This window comes from Clupea harengus, chromosome 22 (genome assembly GCF_900700415.2).
Source record: "Clupea harengus chromosome 22, Ch_v2.0.2, whole genome shotgun sequence".
NCBI lineage: Eukaryota > Metazoa > Chordata > Actinopteri > Clupeiformes > Clupeidae > Clupea > Clupea harengus.
This window is the reverse complement of record NC_045173.1, coordinates 18,424,503-18,447,167: the sequence shown is the minus strand read 5'-3', so window position 1 is coordinate 18,447,167 and position 22,665 is coordinate 18,424,503. Positions and strand designations below refer to the sequence as shown.

The window sequence follows — 22,665 nt, the reverse complement described above, 5'->3', positions numbered from 1 at the left end:
AGAAAGAATGTAAGAGAGGGAGTGAGAGCAAGAGACACACAGTATAAGCGTGTGTGCTATCTTCAGAGAGCATTGTCTCTCTTCCCTCATTCTCTTGATGTCCAAAAAGCACTGTGAGTAATGACCATGTTGAACGAAGCTCAGACATGTCTCTCTGTGTCTTCATCCTCTCTGTAAGCCAGCATTACGTGAAGGTTATAGGTGTAGCTTTTCTTCTTTTTCTTAAATTTCCTTTTCTGTTGCTTTGTGAGGAGGACTAACGGTCCTCTATTTTTTTAATTTTTTTGCACGCTCACCGCCGTTGTGTAGAGTTGAACAAAAAAAAAATGTAAAAGAGTGCCAAGTCACTTCAGGGCAAGCTGTATAAGCATTTGGACATTTCAATGCTGTGTTGAGTGTTTTCTTTTGAATTTATTTAAGACAATTATGTTGGAACTTATTCCCTTGTCTTTGTCTGGCAGTTGTCCGTCCTCTATTTTATCCTAATAAAATATACATTCATGGATTGTGTACGTGTGTGTGTGTTTGCATGTGTGTGTTTGTGTATGTGCATGTGTGTGTGTATATCTGTGCATGTGTGTGTGTGTGTAAATCTGTGCATCTGTGTGTGTGTGTGTATGTGTGTGTGTGTGTGTGTGTGTGTGTATTATGCTCAGAGGTGGCACGATACCAGTGTTCTTTTCCTTAATTCTTAATCGCCTAGTACGAGTCCTTCCTTCTAAGTTCTTCTTTGCTAGTCTCACCATCTGCCATCTTTTGGGGGATGTAAGCCTTGGGCCCGGCAAAGCGGTTTGAGACAACACACATTTCTCGTTAATATATATATATATATAATATATCAATAAATAACACTGAACTAGACAGAAGATGCCCTGAACATGCCTCTGAAAACTGCCTGTTCGGACCCCCTGCTAAAGACAATCGAAACTGACAAAACAACAACGGCACCTCCATCGAATGAGCATTTCTTCATTTGTATCTGCACAGTGTGTGTGTTTGCAAGTGTACAATGGAGAAACTGGATACGACCCAGCGGCATCGAGAGGGGTTTGTGGTGAGTGCATTTGAGACAGAGGAGGATTGGGCTCAAGGGCTTCTCTTGTCATTGTTAATGTAGTGAAATGGGTAATCTGAGCAGGTCCCCCATGTAAACAATAGCTGCAGCACTGCAGCTCCCTCTGCGAATGCAGCACACATAAACACAACCGCAATTGTATTGTCGTTTATTAGAATGTAGAATTTGATATCATAATTGGAGAATTGCAGAATTGTATTACCATATTTATTACTGGCATTATTTTTTTTCATATCAATATAATCCACTGCGCCAACTCCCTGGCAGCACCGGTGAAAAGAGCAAGGTTACACAGGGGTGTTGCATACTTCATGTAATTTCTGTCTATATTGCCATGTGTTATGATAGTGAACGTTTCTATATAACCTGAACAGCTATGACCTTTCAACATCTGATACTAAAACGTCCGCCCCTCAGAAATGTATTTATTTATACATTTACGGTTTGTCTTTATATAATATATTCAACCATACTTCTATTTCTTGTAATATTTTATGAAAATGCGACATTAATATGAATAGACAAATACATTATTTCATGCTATACAGACGCAAAATACTTCAACAGACACTAATTATAAGCCTTGATCATCTCTCTTTCTCTCTCTCTCTCTCTCAGATCGTTTGCACATCTGCCAATACATTTGGACATTAAATGAAAAATAATTCATTTGACAGTGCTTAACATGCATAAAAGAGCCCTTTTTGTACACAGAGAAGGTTCTGTGCCAGTGAACACGTGTAGCTGAAGTGTCCATTCATGTGTATGGATGAGGATGATAGCAGAAGGGGAAGGCTGTCAAAACCAATCGCACATTGGCTGTAAAATGGACTCTGGCCTGTTATTTTTCACGTGTGCACACCTGCACTCTCTGCTTGGCACTGACTGATCAGTAGCCGAGTGAGCCTGACTGATGCACACATGCGGCCATCAACTCTCACTCTCACTCCCCTTTCCTTCTTCTTCATTTCACTCAGCAGTTGTGGCTCTGAATAGAGAACAGCCTTGTTTAGCTCCTGAGTCTGAATGGTTGTGAATCTATTTCTCCAATTTGGCTCAAATGACCTATGCCTGCGGGGACACCAGTGGACAATGCTTATGTATATAGAAATGTGTGTGTGTGTGTGTGTGTGTGTGTGTGTGTGTGTTTGTTGGGTGTGTGAGTGAGTGAGTGAGTGAGTGAGTGTGAGTGAGTGAGTGAGTGAGTGAGAGAGACTGGCTTCAACAGTTGGACACTACTTTCCCACCTTAACCGCCTTGAGTCTTCTGCTCCTTAAAAATACAAACAAAAATAAAACAACCAAAATATTCATATACACCACATGCTCATTCTGTTTTTCCCCCTATAGATGGCTTTGAACTTGGATCTGGGTTTGAAGATAGAGGGCAGGGATGCTGAAACAGCTGCAGTCACAAACTGGCAATAATCACACATGCTGCTGTCAAACATTTGGTTCTGCGGGTGTCCATCTTCTTTATCCTCCTCTTCCAGGAAAGAGACATGGCATCAGGATAACTGCACTATGGACACAACCACAATTATTTGTGAAATGATTTTATAAATCCACTATTTCAAAACCACATAGTTTCAGTTCTGTGAGGAAGTAAATATATTTAGTGTGTATAGTGCACTGTAAGTACAATTACGCTTACTCCATCTAGATGTTCACAACAGAGCTGTAGATTGTATGATCATCTTCTACTGCAGGACAGTGGGACTGTGAAACAAACACACAAACAACATCAATAGCCAATAAGCAAAAAACAAAGTCTCTGCTTCATGACTTATTTGACACACATCTAGCCCCCTGAATCTCTGTTACCATTTCTTGTCCATGTGTTAATGCTTTAATTTATCCCCGGTGTTAGTTAGTGCACTTGTCCACCCTTACCAGGAAAACTGAGACTTCTGTGTCTCTGCGCATTCTTCTTGGCTAACTCGTAACAATGTAATTAGAAAACCCGTCTTGGATCATTCTAGCACGGCACATCTAATAAATACAGTCTATGAAAAATAACAATCTATCTTCACACTCGAATAGGCACGACACACAGGAAAAGATCAGCTCTCTCCTAAAACTATATAGAAAGCACTCGTGATTGCTGCATTACAACGACATAAAAGTAGGCTACGCAAAATGAACACATTAGACAGGTAAGTCCACTTTTATCTTTCTGCCTAATGTGTTTAAGAAGGCCAAGTCCCATTCACAGCACTCAGTAACCCAGGATAGACCTTCACCCACTGACGTCCACCTACAGTGCCATTCCCTCGCGACCTTTAACCCTACACTATCTTCCTCCGGGGCCAATAAGTGGCACCCTGGTTTTTTCCAGTGCCGGTGCCAGTTCATCACCCATGGTTGCATGCTGTAATGTAGTTGGTGGTTCATTTGGTAGCTAGCTCATTAACTGATGTGAACTGTATAGAGATCTATCAGAAAGTCATTGACCAAGGCTCTGCTCGTACCTCTTGTACTGCGGGCCTAGTATGTATGGATTTGTGTGACGTAACTTGACGATCAATGCTAGCAACCTGAAAAAGGTGAGTCACATAGGCCTCATTCACTTTGCTGTGGCATATCTGTTTGCACAAACCACATTGTGTTGCTATTGACCACTACATGATTGATAGTATATATTATCTTGTGCCATTGCCTTGATTTGAGTCTTGGTTATTAGGCTGTTGCTTGTTTGTTCTGGTGGCGGGCCTGCACACACCAAAATGTTAGCCGACTGGGCTTCATGTGATGGCCTGTACAGCATGTATCTGATCAAAGGATGCACACACTGTATGCATGAGAAGGATTAAATATGGATGTGCACAGTTCTCACTAACAAAATCACTTAGGCAGGACTCGTCTCAAGCCAAACTTGCCGAAACTCAGTCACTGCGGTGTTGAATAAAGTACATTTTCAAACAAATATTTGACGTGATATCTAACCTGATGCAGACGGCGTTCGCTGTTTCTTTTCTTGAAAACAACTGAATTGTATTCAACTTCAGAACTGGCCTATCACCCAACATGACAATATAAAGAAAAAAATGGTTAAGAACATCATTGTCTATTCAGTGGTCTCTATACCCCAACATCCTACCAAGACAACTGAAAGGAATTCATTCTCACTCAAAAAGCAGAACAGAGCACTCAAAAGTTTAAATGCACATACGGTCAGAGACTCACAAACACACCCAGACCAACTCATATCCACAGAGCAAAACACGAAGATAGAGGGAGAAAGAGAGTGAAAGGAAGGAAGTAAGAAAGAAAGAGAGAACAAACTAAACTTTTTGGACTCCAGAAACTTACGAACACATCATTTTTCTAATCTTCATTAGAATTTACAACCTGCTGCAATACTCACACTGTGCTCATTTTGTCGGTGGTCCTGAGGTGTTATATTCAAGTAATCTTCCTCTGTGAGAATAAGAGAGAAGAAGGTAAGGGAAATGAAAGTTAAGAGTATCTATAATTGATTCATCTAAAAGAGGAAATGCAAACTCAAAGTGGGGGAATGACAACTTTCTTTTTTCAATACAGTGAAAAGTTTGTTATTGAATCTAGACGGAGGAGGAAAAAATGCTAACTTTGTTTGTTCTGCTCCCTCCATGCTAGCACTCCAATGATTGTTAGTAACAAGAGCAGTCCAAATGTCACGGACACACCGATCAATGCTCCCTTCCTTTGAAATGAACAAAAAATGACTTGTATAAAGGAAAGTAACAACATACAAAAAGCCTACTCAAGCTGCTCTCCTCATGGAGATTTTTCCAGTAAAATTATTTTCTCTTAAATAGCTCTTAAAGGTTCTGTTAAGTACCCTTCTCCCAAAGTTTAAGGTTCTATTTTACTATTATTAGATTATTAGGTCCTAGATAAAATTATCTTGTGTGGTTCTGCATGGAACATGCAATACATAGATTGGAACCTTATTTGTCTAATGACTAAAATCTGCTAAATTTGACTTGATATAAAGATACAATTTCTATGGGGCTTTTTACACCAGGCATTAACAACGCAATAATGCAGCTTCATGGACGGCTACCATCTTGTCTTCTTCTATCTTTTTTTCTGTTGTTTGTTGTTTTTTTGGACCGTGTAAACAAGAGGAGGATGTGATGTGAGCTGGACACAGAGATCAGATCTCAATGTGGAAACTGGACACACATATTAATACCAGGGGTAAATGTAACCTGGTTAAAATCATATCATATCTAGATACAATCTGGATATTAGGCACATTTTAATGCCAGGTGTAAAAGCTCCAATGACATGTTCATGACATGACCATGAACATGAAACAGGAAAGTGTGCCATGCAGAATGTTTATGTGCTTTTGACATGGCTTTAGTGTGCCTTCAAATCCCACAGGTGCAGCACCGTTGTTAAACCCTTTTCATTTTTGTTGAGTGACTTCTGTCACCTAGACTGTAAATTGGCTTTAAGACTTACACTAATGGCATACCTGAGATGCATTCTGATTTTGTGCATTTATTCTGTACCCTTTACTAATTTCTCATGAGAAACATACGTTGGTTCTCAAGAAGTATAGATACCCATATAAAAACTCATGATTATTGCCTGAATGGGCTTCCTCCTATGTGTCCATGACACATGCCTGTTAAGATGATGATGAAAGAAGGAGGCATTTCTGCAAGACTTACGGCAGGTGGTCAGTCCCTTCTGTCCCCTCATCAAAGGTGGGTGTTGCAGATTCTATATTGGAGGAAGCAGTTTAATAATTCAAATTAGGCAAGTTAATCACTTAAATCAGTAAGTGATAGATCATTCAGGTGATTTCTTACCCTTTACACAGCCACTGTAGTTGCATGTAGTTGTGGTTGGGATGGTAACTAAAAAAGGACATTATATATTGACAGTTCCTGTATTCCTGTTTCCTGTATCTTGCTGTTTAACTAGTTAAAGCAACAACAGCAGTTACTCGTGAATAAGCAACCATGCAGCTGTCATTTAATCTGAAAGTGTGAATTTATTTAGACTATGTCAGAATTTACATTTCCTGGTCACCAGGTCTTTCTTGGGAGTTTCTAAGTAAACATTTCAGCCAAATTAATTGTAAACATACTTGCAGCGTGTTGTGTGATGTTCAGGTAAACGGGTATCTGCAGATCTCCCACCTCACACCAGTACCAGCCTGTGTCAGTCTCCTTCACCCCCATCATCTCAACACTCAGAGTTCCAGCCCCATCATCCCTGATCTGGGACTTTGTGCCAGCAGGTGCTACTGACCCCCCCACCGATGAACACTTTGGGTCTTTGAAACTGCACCAACTCTTCTTTTTGCTACTGTACGTGTTACTATAGCGACACTGGACACTCATGTTGCCTCCTACGTCACCAGATACTACACTTCTCTCCACAGACAGATCAGGATCTAAGGACAGATAGAGTAAAAATACCTCATGAAAGCCCTCATACGCTGCCATCAGCATAAAATAACAGATGTGTGAATTTGCCATATCCTATGTAATTATTGCACAAAGCCTACAAGCTGTCACTAACACACACGTGAATACACCGCACGCAAATGCACACTGAAAAGTCATCCATTTATTGTCATTGCCATGGAGAGACATTTACTGTTTAACTTCCTAATAATTAACTCTTGAGAGAGTTGAGTGAGTTGATTGCATTCTTTATTACATGAATGTACATTCTCATGTACAGTACCTGGTCCCTTTCTAAGATTGAGATGCTGAATACTTATTGTGTACCTTCTGTCACTGACAAGTGAAAGTGTGCCTTTTCATCCGCGGTCCAAATGCCACCAATCGCTACAGCACACCAGTAGGAGCCAGCATCTGTAGGCTGCACGTTTCTCATGGTCACAGTGAAGATGTTTTGGGTTGGGTGATGTGTTACCTCCACATTCTCCTTTTCTTCCCCGTCGTGTGCAATAATGTTGCAGGAAAGCCACGCGTTCCCTTTGCACAGGTACATGCGATTCTGTTTATAGTTGTTGTCGTACGAGCAGGGGATAGTGATTGACTGCTGTGGCTTTGAAGCCACCTTGTCCACTGTCCTCACACTATAAGCACCTATACCGTCCAGAAAGAGAGACAGCAATGACTACAAAAATGGACCCTGTTCCTTCCATTCTCAATCCTCTACTGGTAGCAGTTAACAGGGGAAGAGATGTGGTCCTGATCCGGCTCACAGTCAAACCTGCTAGCTATATTTATCAGACACTTCAGAAACAGACTCAGCAAATACCTCTATACAAAGTTTACACCCTATCATTTGTGAGAACCTCTTTTGTTTAGGTGCTCAGTGCATAATTTCATCAGATATTTTCCAAACAAATGAAGCAAATTAGCCAGCATGTGTGAAATAAAGGAAATGAGAGGAAGTCATTCTCTTACCTGAGATGAGAAAGAATACTCCAAGCCAAAATAAAGGGAGGTACATGTTGGCCGGAGCAAGACTCTACAAATGAGCTCTTATTTCCTGTTCCTCTTCCATAATATTGAGTCAGACAGGGCCTCTTCCTCTTTATCAATACATGACATGTCGCCAGCCATAAAAGAAAACATTTCCCAAAACAGTGAATTAAGATCAGATAATACCTGGTATCTCTCCAAGTGAAACCACAAACTTGGGTCATTTCCTCCCTATGACCTCCTAGGGACACAACACCAGAAAACACGCACAGCACCAACTCAGCAGAACAAACATGAAAATAACTCAACTGGTGCACATGTTCAACAAACATAGCTGTAACTAGGTTGCTAAGCACTCTTTGCCAGTGACCAACCAAACACAGCAAAGCTAAATGATAATAAATCATCTTGCCTTCATGTAACTTGGTTCACCAAAAGTTATCCATGTATTTCATGAAGTATAATTTGGGCTTTGCTAGAGATTTTGAGCTAGTAGACAGCTAGTTAGAGAGATGGCACCAGCCTGGCCAGAGTTCACCGGGTTTATTTAGACATTTTTAGTGCAGCAACACTTTCATCTCATTGCGCTTGGCAAACCAAACCAAAACTGCGATGGTAGCAATACTTAGAAACTCTGTTAGCACAATTTAAAACCCACATAATACCAAGTGGTGGGGACATGTCTCCAGCGTAACTGACACCTATGAGCAATTTACACTGGGGCCTTGTTCTCATTTTAGTTTTCTTTACAATTCCATAGTACTATAATGGGTGACATCAGTAATGAATTATGAGTATAATGTTTGTGTTGGCGGAACTGAAAGGCAGACACCTTCCAGGGTAGAGACAGACACTACTTTTGTTGATGAGCAAGAAAAATCTCTGAAGGAAATGGCCTACAAATGATCTCCTCGACTGGAAGATGAGTTGAGCTGTGACACACTTGGCAACTTGATGAGAAGAGATGAAGTGGCAGATAGCTTTTGCAATCATGTCTTCATTAGATATCAAATAATGTAATACAACAATTTAGAAAACTTGCAGGCCCAATAAACACACAATTTGGCATATGCTTTGTAATGAAAAGCTTGAATAATATAGGCTCATAACACTTTGAAATAATCATATTATTTTTTCCTGTGGTCTAGTATCAGTCACAGTCACTCACGTAAAGTTGTTCCACTTTAATCTTCCTGTGAATACCACTAACCCTATATCTACATGATCTTCATAGCAGAGAGAAAAACAGTCAGAACTTGAGTTTGTTTTATTATTAGTTTTATAGCTAATGAAATGCAGAGGCTAATGACTATTATTGTTGCTATCATATGGGAAATGGAAGCCATTTAACTCACTCTAAGAGATGTCATGTGTGCAGCAACATACAATGCATATATATTTCACAACAAGCAAGTAATTAAAATACATTTTAATCTTTAAATACCTATTAGAAAGCTTTTGCTTGAGAGTTCATCACTGTGGGCACAACAAAAAAAAACTCTTATATTATGTATGTGACATTAAGTACATGGGAACACACAAACTGTTAGTGATTAAAAGCACATTTATACCCTAGTAGACGTACATGTATCTCACTCTAAAGCAAGTAGGGGTGAAGTCAGCTACACTGGGCCACTTTTTGGTGAAGAGTCTTAGATCGTCCCTAAACGCAACTGAAGTGTGCATGGAAACCAGAAGTCCACTCAGTGCAATGAGTCAGTTCACCTCCAGTCTATTTTGAAAACAGGAAGCAAAATGTAATGTTTTCAGCTCAAGAGCTGTTTATACACGGGATGTCTCCTTCTGAGTCAACATGGTGTTTATCAGATAAAAAATGCCTTACATTAGGCTAAAATGGGCCACTGAAATAAATAAAATAAAATATTGTATTTTTATTTAATCTCATACTTAAAAATAGCAGTGTTAGTATGTGGTTGCATAAATTAGGTGGTATGAATGCGGCTCAGCTTTGTAAACGGTTAATTACCCATCCATATTATGAATACACAGCATTACAGTCAACAGCAGTACTGTTACTGACAGCAGTAACAAACACGCAGTTCTTTTAGTGGTTTATTTGTTTCATTACAGTATGCCAAGCTTAATTTTCACCTAAGAAAGAGGATGCCAAGGCACTTCACCTATCTGTGTCTGTATCTCTGACCAATCAAATCAGTTCATACATTGTCAAGAGGTATTGTGACAGTATAAATAAAACAGCAGTGATTGGCTGTGATTGAACCTTAAAGAGATATGTCACTTCAACTTTATATGGCCCAGTTTCCCTGACTTCAACCCTTAAGTACAAAATATGTGTGTGCTGTACAATGTAATTATGCAAAATTACATATTTTATAAAATACACTGCATTGCCGTTACAATGTAACAAGGGCACTTCAGTGTAAAGTGTAACCCCAAGTTTTTCAGTAAATCCTTAGGTTCATCTCTGTGTCTTTATTGGCCCGGTCTTTTCCATTCTTAGCGTTGATTGCCATCTGCTGGACACAATTTGTCATAACACCCCTGAAAGAAAAAGCTGATGTGAAGAACACATAGCAGCACTGTAAGACAGTTAAAAGTGTTAAGTATCTACACTTGAAAGAAATGACTAAATCTACCTTACTCTAATGCAGTCACTGACCTGTCATTGCCTTCTTGCTACAGAGCTGTAGACCACATCAGCAACACCAGCAGGGTCCTGAGGCTGTGAGAGGAGTACATTATAACATGGATGTTTTCCATATAAAACAGGTGCCAAAGTACTCCTGTGTCCACTGAGCCAAATCACTCACATACAGCATGATTAGGGTTTTGTCTTTGGGAAAGCTGCTTGGATCATGGACTCACCTCTATAGAACTTGGCACAGAGCTGGGGGTCAAGTCTGGGCTGTTAGTGGATGCAGATGCTGTGGAACCCTGCAGATATATTTAAGACACAACAATATAAACACAGGTACAGGTATTCACAGGTATTTCTATTACACCAAAAATATTACCCCATTATAGCATTAACATTACTTGAAAATGACAAACCTGGGCTTGTCTGCGGTTGTCGGTTTCTTTCTTCAAGGCCACAGTACTGTATGTCAGGTTAACCTCAGGCTGAGGGTTTGTTCCCAGGGGCACAGGTGCACACAGATGGAGAGGGAGAGGGAGAGGGAGAGGGAGGGAGAGAGAGAGAGAGGGAGAGGGAGGGAGAGAGAGAGAACACATTTAAAACATACTTAACTATTTCAATGTTGATACGTAGGGAAAAAGTCATGACTAGTTAAGCAAAGTCATGAAAGCCTTTTTCTTTTATCCCCACTTACCGTCACATTGTTATTTTCTCTTGATACCCTATGCAACCCTGCTTGACAACAAAAACAGTTATATCAACAATGAGAAACCACATGATCATACTGCATATTATAGCACACAATCATTTAGGGGCTAAACACAAATGATCACCTCTCTTACCAATCACCTTCTGCTTCTCTGCTCATAAACTGCTCCAGGCAAAGGCTACAGGGTAATTCTCTACATTCTCATTTATTACTCTATCTATTACTCTGCTGCAACAACAAGAGTGCAGTAGATCTATATCTTATGTGGGTTATGACAGGATACCGTCTTTAGCCAGTTCCCCCCAACCCCCATGCAGAGAGAAGTACTTGCCTAAAGTAAGCATTTTGTCACAGCTGCGGACAACCACGTCCTGTCTGGTGCATCAGACCTAAGGGTAGCTGGCACCAATCAACCCGTGCTACCAACCTGTTATACTTATATACTTAGTATAACCTCTTTGTGAATGTGTGAATGTTACTTTGAGGCTTATACTTCAAACTCTTCTACAGCCAAATAATCTATCTTGAATAATGTTTTTGTGTGAAGACAATATGGTAGCACCACTTCTTAACTGCTTTTTTGATCCTCACCTTTCCATTGTTATAAATAATGTTACAGCAAACTTATGAACTGGTTTTATCCACCTGTTAACAGTTCAAATGACATGAACCAAAACTTCAATGTTTTCAGTGCCACAATGACCTATAGATACCCTACACAATATCTTCTCTCAAGCTCATAATCTGCTCTCTCTCTCTCAAGTTGGCAGAAACTTTCCTTCTGTCTGGTAGGTAGGGGATGGGGACAAGTTACATGAGAAAATACATATATGTTACATGATGAAGACAAGGTTCAATACAAGAATGCTCTACATCAAATCAAAACCTATAGTGAGGTACAACATAGATTGCACTGCCAACAAAAGAGAAAAAACATGTACCTTAGTTATATCTTGTCATCTGTGATGTGTGTGGACAACGCAAAGAATTTTGTGTTCTGGGATTTGTTTTGGAAGAAGAAATACAACAAAACTTACCACTAGCCTTGTAGAATATCCGGGTAACCACACCAACCATTACCAGTAGCAACAGTAATCCAGCTATCCCCAGAATGACAATAAAGACGATGTGCCTAAAATAACATGACATGAAGATAAATGTGTTTAAAATATTTTGAAAACATCTAATCTTTAATGTGCTAATCTATATTAAATAATAGATGAAGTTATTTATACTCACACTGAGAACTTCGTATTGTCATCTGCAGTTGAGTTGGTGACCCAAGCTGCAAGTAATTGTTTTGGCATTGGTTTAAACTTTTCTTTAGAAAGTATAACATATAAGTGTACAAATATCAATTTAAAATAAATAATCTTACTGAGAGAGCTTATCATGATTCCTGTTGTTATTGTGGAAGACCTGTGGCAATCAATCATGTACATTTCAAAGTTACAGCTCCTAAACGGACCAGTCTGGAAGCATATACATCTCAAAGATAATTAAATGTCTTTGTTTATTTACTTAATCCCATTGGAGGTGAACCCACTGTTGTTGCAGGTAGTTGTGGTTGAGATGGGAACTAAATAGGAACAAAAGATACAAATCAGATGATGTATTGAGAGTTCCACTAACAAGTTTAAGCAACAACAGCAGTTACTCGTGAAGCAACCATGCAGCTGTCGTTGTTATTTCAGCCAAATTAATTGTTAAAATACTTGCAGTTGAAACTTACCCACCGGCAGTTATTCATTTGTGTGTGTGTGCAGCTAATGTGACTGTGATTATGTATTCAGACTACGATATGTTAAATACTTTTCTGTTTCTTCAGGGCTGTGGTTACAGGTTCTGGTTTAGCGTTCTGGAAAGCTATACAGAATTTCACACATAAAAAGGTGTGTTGTCCAACATCTTTACAATAAAGTTTCTAAGTGAACATTTCAGCCAAATGAATTGTAAACATACTTGCAGCTGGTTGTGTGATGTTCAGGTAAACGGGTATCTGCAGATCTCCCACCTCACACCAGTACCAGCCTGTGTCTGTCTCCTTCACCCCCACCATCTCAACACTCAGAGTTCCAGCCCCATCATCCCTGATCTGGGACTTTGTGCCAGCAGGTGCTACTGACCCCCCCACTGATGAACACTTTGGGCCTTTGAAACTGCACCAACTCTTCTTTTTGCCTCTGTATTTGTTACTATAGTGACACTTCACACTCACGTTACCCCCTACCTCACCAGATACTACACTTCTCTCCACAGACAGATCAGGATCTGAGAAAAGCAAATATGTGAATCAACATGTAAAACCTTACAGAAATGCATGAAGTCCTTGAAATGTATTATATAAGTAGGCTACTTCACATAGGAAAACATGTCTTACCAGACTGATATTTTATTGAAAGCTCCTTCAGTTCATCATAGGGTGACGTGTCAGTCAAAGTCATAGCACACCAGTATTGGGTATAGTCTGATGGCTGCATGTTTCTCATTGTCACAGTAAAGAAATCATGTTCAGAGTAGTCTGTCACTGTCACTTTCCCTTTGGTGTTATTTGCAGTTGCCATAATATTACAGTACCAAAAATCTGATCTGTAACACCAGAATTTCTTGTGATATTTAAATGACTGGTCATAAACACATGGCAGTGTAATAGACTCCCCTGGTCTTACTGTTAACTTCGTCAGAGTCTTCAAGCCCACATAGCATTCAGACTCTGTGGACCACAGGATAAAACTTCACTCACTCTTTTCTTGAACAATCAATTTCAATGACTGAAAACAGAAGATGCACAGAAATACAAGACTTACCTAAAATGAGAACAAGGAGAAACAGATAAAGAACAGTGTGAAAGTAGGTCATGTTTCCTTATGCACGGCTCAAATTCAAATTACTCTCGTTTCCTGTGGGTGCTGTAGATATATACCATAACACTCTTCCTCATATTGAGAAACTGTAAATGTGACAGAGCTCTTTCTTTCCAATATATTCAATTCAGGTTCATAGTCAAACACACTTTAGCCAACATACTATTAATGAAATCATATTCTACCATTCAAAAGCACACTGCTCTGCACAATTCATATTTTTAACTGATACTTTTAAGTGATACCTTTGCTCATCCAAGTCCATTTTACATCACAGAGCCACAGCACAAGGTCTTATTAAGCATTAAGTTTGTGAGGCACAATTGCTTGACAGTTTATGACAAACTAATGGGAGATAATGTTGAGGAAATACAGGTAGAGTGTTATGTCTCCATTTTGACTAAGGGGTTAAAGGGTTAGAAATCAATATTCCTGTCTCCCTTCCCCAGCACTCCATAACACAAGGAGGTTTTAAAAGATAGAACTGTTTCATTCCAAAACACAGGAGGCATAAATTACAGAGACTTCAGGAGGGGAAAAAGCCAAAATAATAAACAAACCAAAAGTCCATCAAGTATGCTCAGCCCAGCTTCTAATTTCTCTCACTTCGTGTGTCACAAGGTGACCACTTCCTGTCTCTCGGTCCTGCTCGTCCTGTTTAAATTCACCCTATAACACATCTTTCATATGCTACCACCTTTCAAAAAGAGCAACTAGTAAACCAGACATGATCTTGAATGCACTTCATATATTAAAGCACTTGATTCTTCAGATATTTAGACAAATAAGCTAAAATAACTTAATGACTCATGACTTTCAAAAAGATATACCTAAGACAATGAGAAGCAATGTAGTACATTTAATTAGAAAACCTCTTTCACTTATTAACCCTGATTTAACATGAGCTAGAAATGTTAATGGAATAAGAGAAATGTTGTTGTTTTTTCTGTACATGTCCTTGCATGACATGGCGTAGGAGTCATGAGTCCCTGTGGCTCAGCTTCAGGTGTCTGGTCCTTGCGTGGTGTACAGCACAAGGAAGATGCTAAGGACACAAAGGTCGGGAGTTTGATTGCCAGGGAGCACATAAATGTAACAAGGCTAGGCTGAAAAAGGCTGAACTGCAAGTTGATTTGAATTGAAGTGTCCCATGAATGAAAGCTCAAAAGCAGAATTGGTCGCCCCCAACTGGTCATCTGAGTAAGTTGTAAGAAGGGACCATCTTGTTACAAAGAAACACTGGAGCAGTAGTCAGACAGAAGCAAATAGTGCATGAGAAAGGCAAAATGTAAAGATGTTTATTAGATTACACATAAACTTTAAATTATTCTTATCTCTATTAGAATGTATCCAAAGAGATGTATGATTTTCCCCAATGTTAATATGTGAGTCTCAAGAAACTATTCTGTTCACACATTTCAGGCATAAACACACTTGATCAGATCACAACAGGGAAAACAGGGAAAGGAATATTTCAATGTGAGTGATTTCATTCAGAATGGAAAAAAAGTCTCCTCTTGGTGGAATATGTTAATGTTTGATTAATTATATACAAGATAAATTGATACATTTGACAATCTGTAGCCAATTTCATGGGCCTGGTAGATACCTACTGTTCTGACAGAGCTGGTTGACACTGAGCTCTGAACCCTACCATTCATATTTTCCAGGATTAGCTACAACTGTTATACACCTGTTATATAACTATTCTTCCATACATTACATACCGTATTTACACACTATAAAAGGCAATGAAATTTATATTTCAGTCTTTTCTGCTCATCAGAAAGTCTGAACTGTTATGTCTTATTTTATAAGGGCATAGCAACTACAATGAATTACATACCGTATTTACACACTATGCAAGACTATGCTCATCAGAAAGTCTTTGACTGAAGACTGATGTCTTATTTTATAAGAGCATAGCAACTACAATGAATGTACTTATTATATATTAATCATACAGTTAACTAGAAGGTAATACCCAAATTATCAGTGTAAAGCGGCACATCAATACTCTGTACTATACAGCCTAGTCAACTTCATGGTGTAATTACAAAGTAACAAGGTCAGTTCAGGGTTAAATCTTTGGGATCTTCTCTGTGTCTCGTTCGTCTTTGGTATGACAGTGCGCCTTCTGCTGGGGATAGAGTTTCTGGAAGAGAAACAGGATCTGGTACACCACAACATTTTTACAGAAGTGCCAGCAGTTATGGTGCAAGACAGCCAGAGACCTTTTTAAATAGTTACAAAAATATCTTTACTCAAATACACTCACCAACCTGTCATTGCCTTCTTGCTACAGAGCTGTAGATGTTGTGGTTTCCTGCAAATTAATTTCAGAAATGATCATACAGGGAGTGGTCTAGACTAGAGGATGACAAGCTAACATACAGCACAATGGCCTTAAAGAAAGGAAACGGCAACCACACAGAAGAACAGGTTTAACCTCAGGCTTTGTGTTTGCTTTTAGGGGCGCACGCACACACACACACACACACACACACACACACACTCACACTCACACGCACACACACAAGCTTAAAAACTGTTACAATTATATTCATTTAATTTTTACTTACACCTGACATCTAAAAATGTCACACTTACGGTTTGACTCTTTTCCTCTCTTGGTGACCTTTTTAACCCTGCTTGAAAGAAAAAAAACAATTATTGAAGATAAACAAACACCTGAGATCCTGGTAACCAAAGAACAACAGCCAAACCCTTAGTAGGGTAAATATAATAGGGTGTAGGGTCTGTAAACTCTAATCAAGATGGTGTAGTTTACTATCAGTCTACAGAAACCAATAGGAGCACTGAAATTGTATATCTTATGGGGGTTTATCAGAGATTGTCTTTATTCAACCTGCGTCATTTTAGCCTGTGTTTAGCCAGACAGCCCCCACCCCAGCAAACCACTACTTCCCATCTGAACACTGCAAACTGTTAATTCAAAAAAAGACTTATGTGGTTAGAAATTCTTGAGAGAGGAAATACAGCAACACTTACTGTGAGCCTTGCAAAGGCCACGGGTTACCATACCAAACACTGCAAGTAGCAACAGGAAACCAGCTATCCCCATACGAACAATATTGGATATATGCCTAAGACAGTGCATGATGAACATGTTCAAAATGTTATGAAAGCATCTAATCTTATTTTTGCTCAAACAGCACATTTTAGCATTACATTTTGTTGTCATGCAGTTATAGGTTTTGTAGACATTAACCGTTTTTACATATCAGATGAAAAGTCTACAACTGTGAATAAAAAACTAAGACATTTCGTTTTTTTTATCTTCTATCCCATTTACTTTCATTCTTTACTGGACCTAGAGTATACATTATTATGACGTCTTAAATAACATTTTAAATATCAATACTCACAATATATTATTGTCATCTGAAGTTGCAGAGTCCAAACGCACAAGTAAAATGTTAGTTTGATTCATATATTTCTTAACATTTATGAATATTTTTATGTCATTCAAAAAATATTACCGTAATTCCTGGCAGTAACTGTAATTTGTGGTGTTTGGGAAGGTCTGTAGTAATCATTTATGAATATTAAAGCATTTGTATGTCCAAAAATCACAAATCTCAGAGCGCTAACTGGTACTCAAAGATTACTCAAAGGTAACATCTTACTTTACGTGCTTAACCCCACTGGAAGTATAGCCATTGTTGTTGTGGTCAGTTATGGTTGGCCCGGGAGCTAGAAATGAGAAATAGAAAAGAATAGAATAGAAAGTATCTTCAGTATCAACAATGTGTTAGATTCAAACTTGCCCACCTGTAGTTATTCATAAACTAGAAAGTCTGCAGCTAATGTGACTGTGATGATGTATTTAGATGACGATATGTTAAATTCTTCAGGGCTGTGGTCACAGGCTCTGGTTTAGCTGGCTGGAGAGCTATACAGAATTTTACACAGACCATAAAAAGGTGTGTTGTCCAACATCTTTCTATTTCTAAGTTTGTGTCTAAGTGAACATTTCATCCAAATTAATTGTAAACATACTTGCAGCGTGTTGTGTGATGTTCAGGTAAACGGGTATCTGCAGATCTCCCACCTCACACCAGTACCAGCCTGTGTCTGTCTCCTTCACCCCCACCATCTCAACACTCAGAGTTCCAGCCCCATCATCCCTCATCTGGGACTTTGTGGCAGCAGGTGCTACTGACCCCCCCCACTGATGAACACTTTGGGTCTTTGAAACTGCACCAACTCTTCTTTTGGCTACTGTACGTGTTACTATAGCGACACTTGACACTCACATTGCCCCCTACCTCACCAAATACTACACTTCTCCCCACAGACAGATCAGGATCTGAGAAAAGCAAATATGTAAATCAACATGTAAAACCTTACAGAAATGCATGAAGTCACTGAAATGTATAAGTAGGTTACTTCATATTGAAAAACATGTCTTACCAGACTGATATTTTATTGAAAGCTCCTTCAGTTCATCATAGGGTGACGTGTCAGTCAAAGCCATAGCACACCAGTAATGGGTATTGTCTGATGGCTGCATGTTTCTCATTGTCACAGTAAAGAAATCATGTTCGGGGTAATCTGTCACTGTCACTTTCCCTTTGGTGTTATTTGCAGTTGCCATAATATTATAGTACCAATGATCTGATCTGTAACACCAGAATTTCTTGTGATATTTGTATGACAGGTCATAAACACATGGCAGTGTTATAGACTCCCCTGGTCTTACTGTTAACTTCGTCAGAGTCTTCAAGCCCACATAGCATTCAGATTCTGTGGATTACAGGATGGAACTTCACTCACTCTTTTCTTGAACAATCAATGTCAATGACTGAAAACAGAAGATGCACAGGAATACAAGACTTACCTAAAATGAGAACAAGGAGAAACAGAGAAAGAACAGTGTGAAAGTAGGTCATGTTTCTTTATGCACGGCTCAAATTCTAATTCTTCTCATTTCCTGTGTGTGCTGTAGATATACTATGAGACTCTTCCTCATTTTGAGAAACTGTAAATGTGACAGAGCTCTTTTTTTTTCTCGTAAAATGCACACTGATACTTTTGCCCATCCAAGTACATTTTACTTCACAGAGCCACAGCACAAGTCCTTAGTAAGCAATACGTTTGTGAAGCACAATTGCCTGACAGATTATGACAAACTAATGGGAGAGAATGTTGAGGAAATACAGGTAGAGTGTTATGTCTCCATTTTGACTTACAGAGATTTTAGGAGGGGAAAAAGCCAAAATAATAAACAAACCAAAAGTCCATCATGTATGCTCAGTTTAGCTGCTTATTTATCTCACTTGGTGTATATCTGCAAGGTGACCCCTTCCTGCCACATTGTATGCTTGTCCTATTTAAATTCACCCTATAATGCATAACCTTCCGTAGGCTACCACCTTTCAAATAGAGCAGCTAGTAAACTAGACATGATCTTGAATGCACTTCATATATTAAAGTACTTGATTCTTCAGATATTTAGACTAATCAGCTAAAATAACTTAATGACTCTGGAATATGTTTTTAAAAGATATACCAAAAACCATAAGAAGCAATGCAGTACATTTAGTTAGAAAATCTCCATCACTTATTCTTCCTAATTTAACATTAGCTAAAAATTAAATGCAATTAGCTAAATATTGTCCTTTGTGTACATGTCCTTACATGACATGGCGTAGGAGTCATGAGTCCCTGTGGCTCAGCTTCAGGTGTCTGGTCCTTGCGTGGTGTACAGCACAAGGAAGATGCTAAGGACACAAATGTCAGGAGTTTGATTGCCAGGGAGCACATGCATGTAATAAAGGCTAGGCTGAAAAGGGCTGAACTGCAAGTTGATTTGAATTGAAGTGTCCCATGAATGAAAGCTCAAAAGCAGAATTGGTCGCCCCCAACTGGTCATCTGAGTAAGTGGTAGGAATGGACCATCTTGTTACAAAGAAACACTGGAGCAGTAGTCAGACAGAAGCAAATAGTGCATGAGAAATGTAAAATTTAAAGATATTTATTAGATTACACATACACTTCAAATTATTCTTATTCTTATTCGAATTTATCCAAAGAGATAGTATGATACAGATTTCATGTTTATATGTGAGCTTTTGTGAAGAGTATCAAGAAAGTATTCTGCTCAAACCATTCAGGCATAAACACACACTTGATCAGTAAAAAGAAATATTTCGATCTAAGGGATTTCATTGAGAATGAAAGAAAAGTCTCACCTTGGTGGAATATGTTAATGTATTTATTGCGTCATATGATCATGGACTGCTCAAAAATGATGTTCTGAGACACAATCCATTTCCATGGTGACCTCTACTGTAGGCGCTCTACTTAATCCATAACATTTACCAAAAGAAAATATAAAGATGGAGAAAAAAAACATAATCAATGTAAATTAATAAAAGGCCTACATGTTTACCCATATGTATTTTACAATGTAGCATAGTACAATGTGATGAACAGTTGATGATGCAAACTGTTATTGGACTGCAGAGTCATTGATTACATACAGGATAAAAAGTAAAATTTGACATAATCTGTAGCCAATTGTTATACACATGTTCAACTGTTATACACCTGTTATATAACTATTCTTCCATACATTACATACCGTATTTACACACTATGCAAGACAATGAAATTTACATTTTAGTCTTTTCTGCTCATCAGAAAGTTTCTGACTGAAGACTGATGTCTTATTTTATAAGGGCATAGCAACTACAATGAATGTACTTGTTTTATTCTAAACATACAGTTAACTAAAAGGTAATACCCAAATTGTCAGTGTATAGTGGCACATCAGTACTCTGTCCTATACAGCCTAGGCTACTTCATGGTGTAATTACAAAGTAACAAGGTCACTTCAGGGTTAAATCTTTGGGATCTTCTCTGTGTCTCGTTCGTCTTTGGTATGACAGTGCGCCCTCTGCTGGGGATGAAGTTTCTGGAAGAAAAACATGATCTGGTGCACCACAACATTTTTACAGAAGTGCCAGCAGTTATGGGGCAAGACAGAAGGAGACCTTTTTAAATAGTTACAAAAATATCTTTACTCAAATACACTCACTAACCTGTCATTGCCTTCTTGCTACAGAGCTGTAGATGTTGTGGTTTCCTGCAAATTAATTAAAAAAATTGTCATACAGGGAGTGGTCTAGAGGATGACAACCTAACATACAGCACAATGGCCTTAAAGAAAGGAAAGTGCAACCACAGAGAAGAACAGGTTTAACCTCAGACTTTGTGTTTGTTTTGAGGGGCACACACACACACACACACACACACACACACACACACACACACACACACAAACACACACGCAGACACACACATTTTATATACCTTATTTGATTCCATATTACAAGTCAAGACACATCAGGAATCATAATTTTCTGAATAGTCCAACAAATTTAAGCAGTTCAACAGTCCATTATTTGTTTTACAGTTCAAGGGTAGAGGCTACATCGTCTCTTTCAAAAAAACATGCTTCCTATAATAGCTGATATTGAGCAATACTTTACCAACTGTTTGGCCTTGGTTTTATGTAGCCCCTCAATGTACCGCCAGCCTGTGAACGTGACCTAAGCTGCCAAAAATTTGGACAATCCACTAGTTTGGAGCTCAATAGAGGCCTTTTGTTCATTAGACAGAATACCAGTACCAACAGACATCGTTGTATTCATGAGAATAGACACTTCATAAAGACTTTGTATATAGATGGCAGCAGTGATAAGTCTTTGCATGTTAAGGGATCCTCAGGTATATTGTCTTTTTGGGGATTCTGTGGATAAGTGTGCCCTTCCCTGACAGGTAGCACACTTTGGGATTAAAGAAGATCCCCCCACCACTTCTGTTGATGAGCAAGAAAAAACTTTCAAGGAAATGGCCTACAAATGATCTCCTTGGCAGTTTGATGAGAAGTGGCTAATAGCTGTATTCATGTCTACACTAGGTATCAAATAATAATTTGTAATACAACAATTGTAAAATGTACAAACCTTGCTTACCCAATAAACACACAATTTGGCATATGCTTTGAAATTAAAAGCTTTAATAATATAGGCTCAAAGTACTTTAAAATAATCTTGTTCTTATTCCTGTGTTCTAGTATGTCAGTCAGTCAGTCACAGAAAGTTGTTCCACTTTAATCTTCCTGTGAATACCACCAACCCTATATCTACATGATCTTCATAGCAGAGAGAAAAACAGTCAGAACTTTTTTATTATTAGTTTTATAGCTAATGAAATGCAGAGGCTAATGACTATTATTGTTGCTATCATATGGGAAATGGAAGCCATTTAACTCACTCTAAGAGATGTCATGTCTGCAGCAACATACAATGCATATATATTCACAACAAGATGATCTCAAGTTTCATATTCATATTAGTAGCAAATAAATCATAGTAGCTAGCTATTTAAATCTACATTTGAATCTTTAAAATACTTTTTTGCATGACAGTTAATCCCTATGGGCACAAAAAAAAAAAAACTCTTACATTATATATGTGACATTAAGTGCGTGGGAACTCACAAACTGTTAGTAATTAAAAGCACATTTATACCCTTGTAGACGTACATATATCTAATTCTAAAGCAGGGGTCTCAAACAGATCCGGCCCGCCAAGCGATTTCCTCCGGCCCGCCGGCTCCTCAGAATGTTGCAAAAAGTTCCATTGATTTGAATGGATTTGAATGGGCCACCATCTGATGGACAGGATTAGTCACAACACACCTGAAAGAGAAAGATGATGTGAAGCGCATATAGCTGCACTGTAATAGACTATCCACATAAGAAATATCTACACTTGAAAGAAAAGACTAAATCTGCCTTACTCTAATGCAGTCACTGACCTGTCATTGCCTTCTTGCTACAGAGCTGTAGACCACATCAGCAACACCAGCAGTGTCCTGAGGCTGTGAGAGGAGTACATTATAACATGGATGTTTTCCATATAAAACAGGTGCCAAAGTACTCCTGTGTCCACTGAGCCAAGT

The 22,665-nt window shown here is 38.7% G+C and overlaps 2 protein-coding genes and 3 long non-coding RNA genes across 5 annotated transcripts; all 5 read right to left on the bottom strand.

Moving 5' to 3' along the window:
• Nucleotides 1–1,206: 1,206 nt before the first annotated feature.
• On the bottom strand, nt 1,207–7,522 carry LOC116218467 (CMRF35-like molecule 1). Its single transcript, XM_031560284.2, has 10 exons — nt 7,461–7,522; nt 6,813–7,136; nt 6,164–6,472; nt 5,883–5,930; nt 5,742–5,793; nt 4,665–4,759; nt 4,442–4,494; nt 4,021–4,089; nt 2,729–2,793; nt 1,207–2,596 (listed from the first exon to the last, which is right to left on the bottom strand). The coding sequence occupies exons 1-9, from the start codon at nt 7,504–7,506 to the stop codon at nt 2,734–2,736; spliced, it is 1,056 nt and encodes a 351-aa protein (XP_031416144.1). The 5' UTR covers nt 7,507–7,522; the 3' UTR covers nt 1,207–2,596; nt 2,729–2,733.
• A 4,531-nt stretch (nt 7,523–12,053) lies between these two features.
• LOC105906946 lies at nt 12,054–12,517 on the bottom strand. The gene is made up of 3 exons (XR_006151543.1): nt 12,326–12,517; nt 12,183–12,223; nt 12,054–12,089 (listed from the first exon to the last, which is right to left on the bottom strand). It is a non-coding gene; the product is annotated as an uncharacterized LOC105906946 (long non-coding RNA).
• A 9-nt stretch (nt 12,518–12,526) lies between these two features.
• Nucleotides 12,527–13,248, bottom strand: LOC122128518 (trem-like transcript 1 protein). The gene is made up of 2 exons (XM_042703107.1): nt 13,185–13,248; nt 12,527–13,075 (listed from the first exon to the last, which is right to left on the bottom strand). The coding sequence occupies exons 1-2, from the start codon at nt 13,246–13,248 to the stop codon at nt 12,729–12,731; spliced, it is 411 nt and encodes a 136-aa protein (XP_042559041.1). The 3' UTR covers nt 12,527–12,728.
• A 3,923-nt stretch (nt 13,249–17,171) lies between these two features.
• On the bottom strand, nt 17,172–17,385 carry LOC116218432. The gene is made up of 2 exons (XR_004162847.1): nt 17,319–17,385; nt 17,172–17,215 (listed from the first exon to the last, which is right to left on the bottom strand). It is a non-coding gene; the product is annotated as an uncharacterized LOC116218432 (long non-coding RNA).
• Nucleotides 17,386–21,696: 4,311 nt separating this feature from the next.
• On the bottom strand, nt 21,697–22,579 carry LOC116218449. The gene is made up of 2 exons (XR_004162861.1): nt 22,522–22,579; nt 21,697–22,402 (listed from the first exon to the last, which is right to left on the bottom strand). It is a non-coding gene; the product is annotated as an uncharacterized LOC116218449 (long non-coding RNA).
• Between the last annotated feature and the right edge of the window lie 86 nt (nt 22,580–22,665).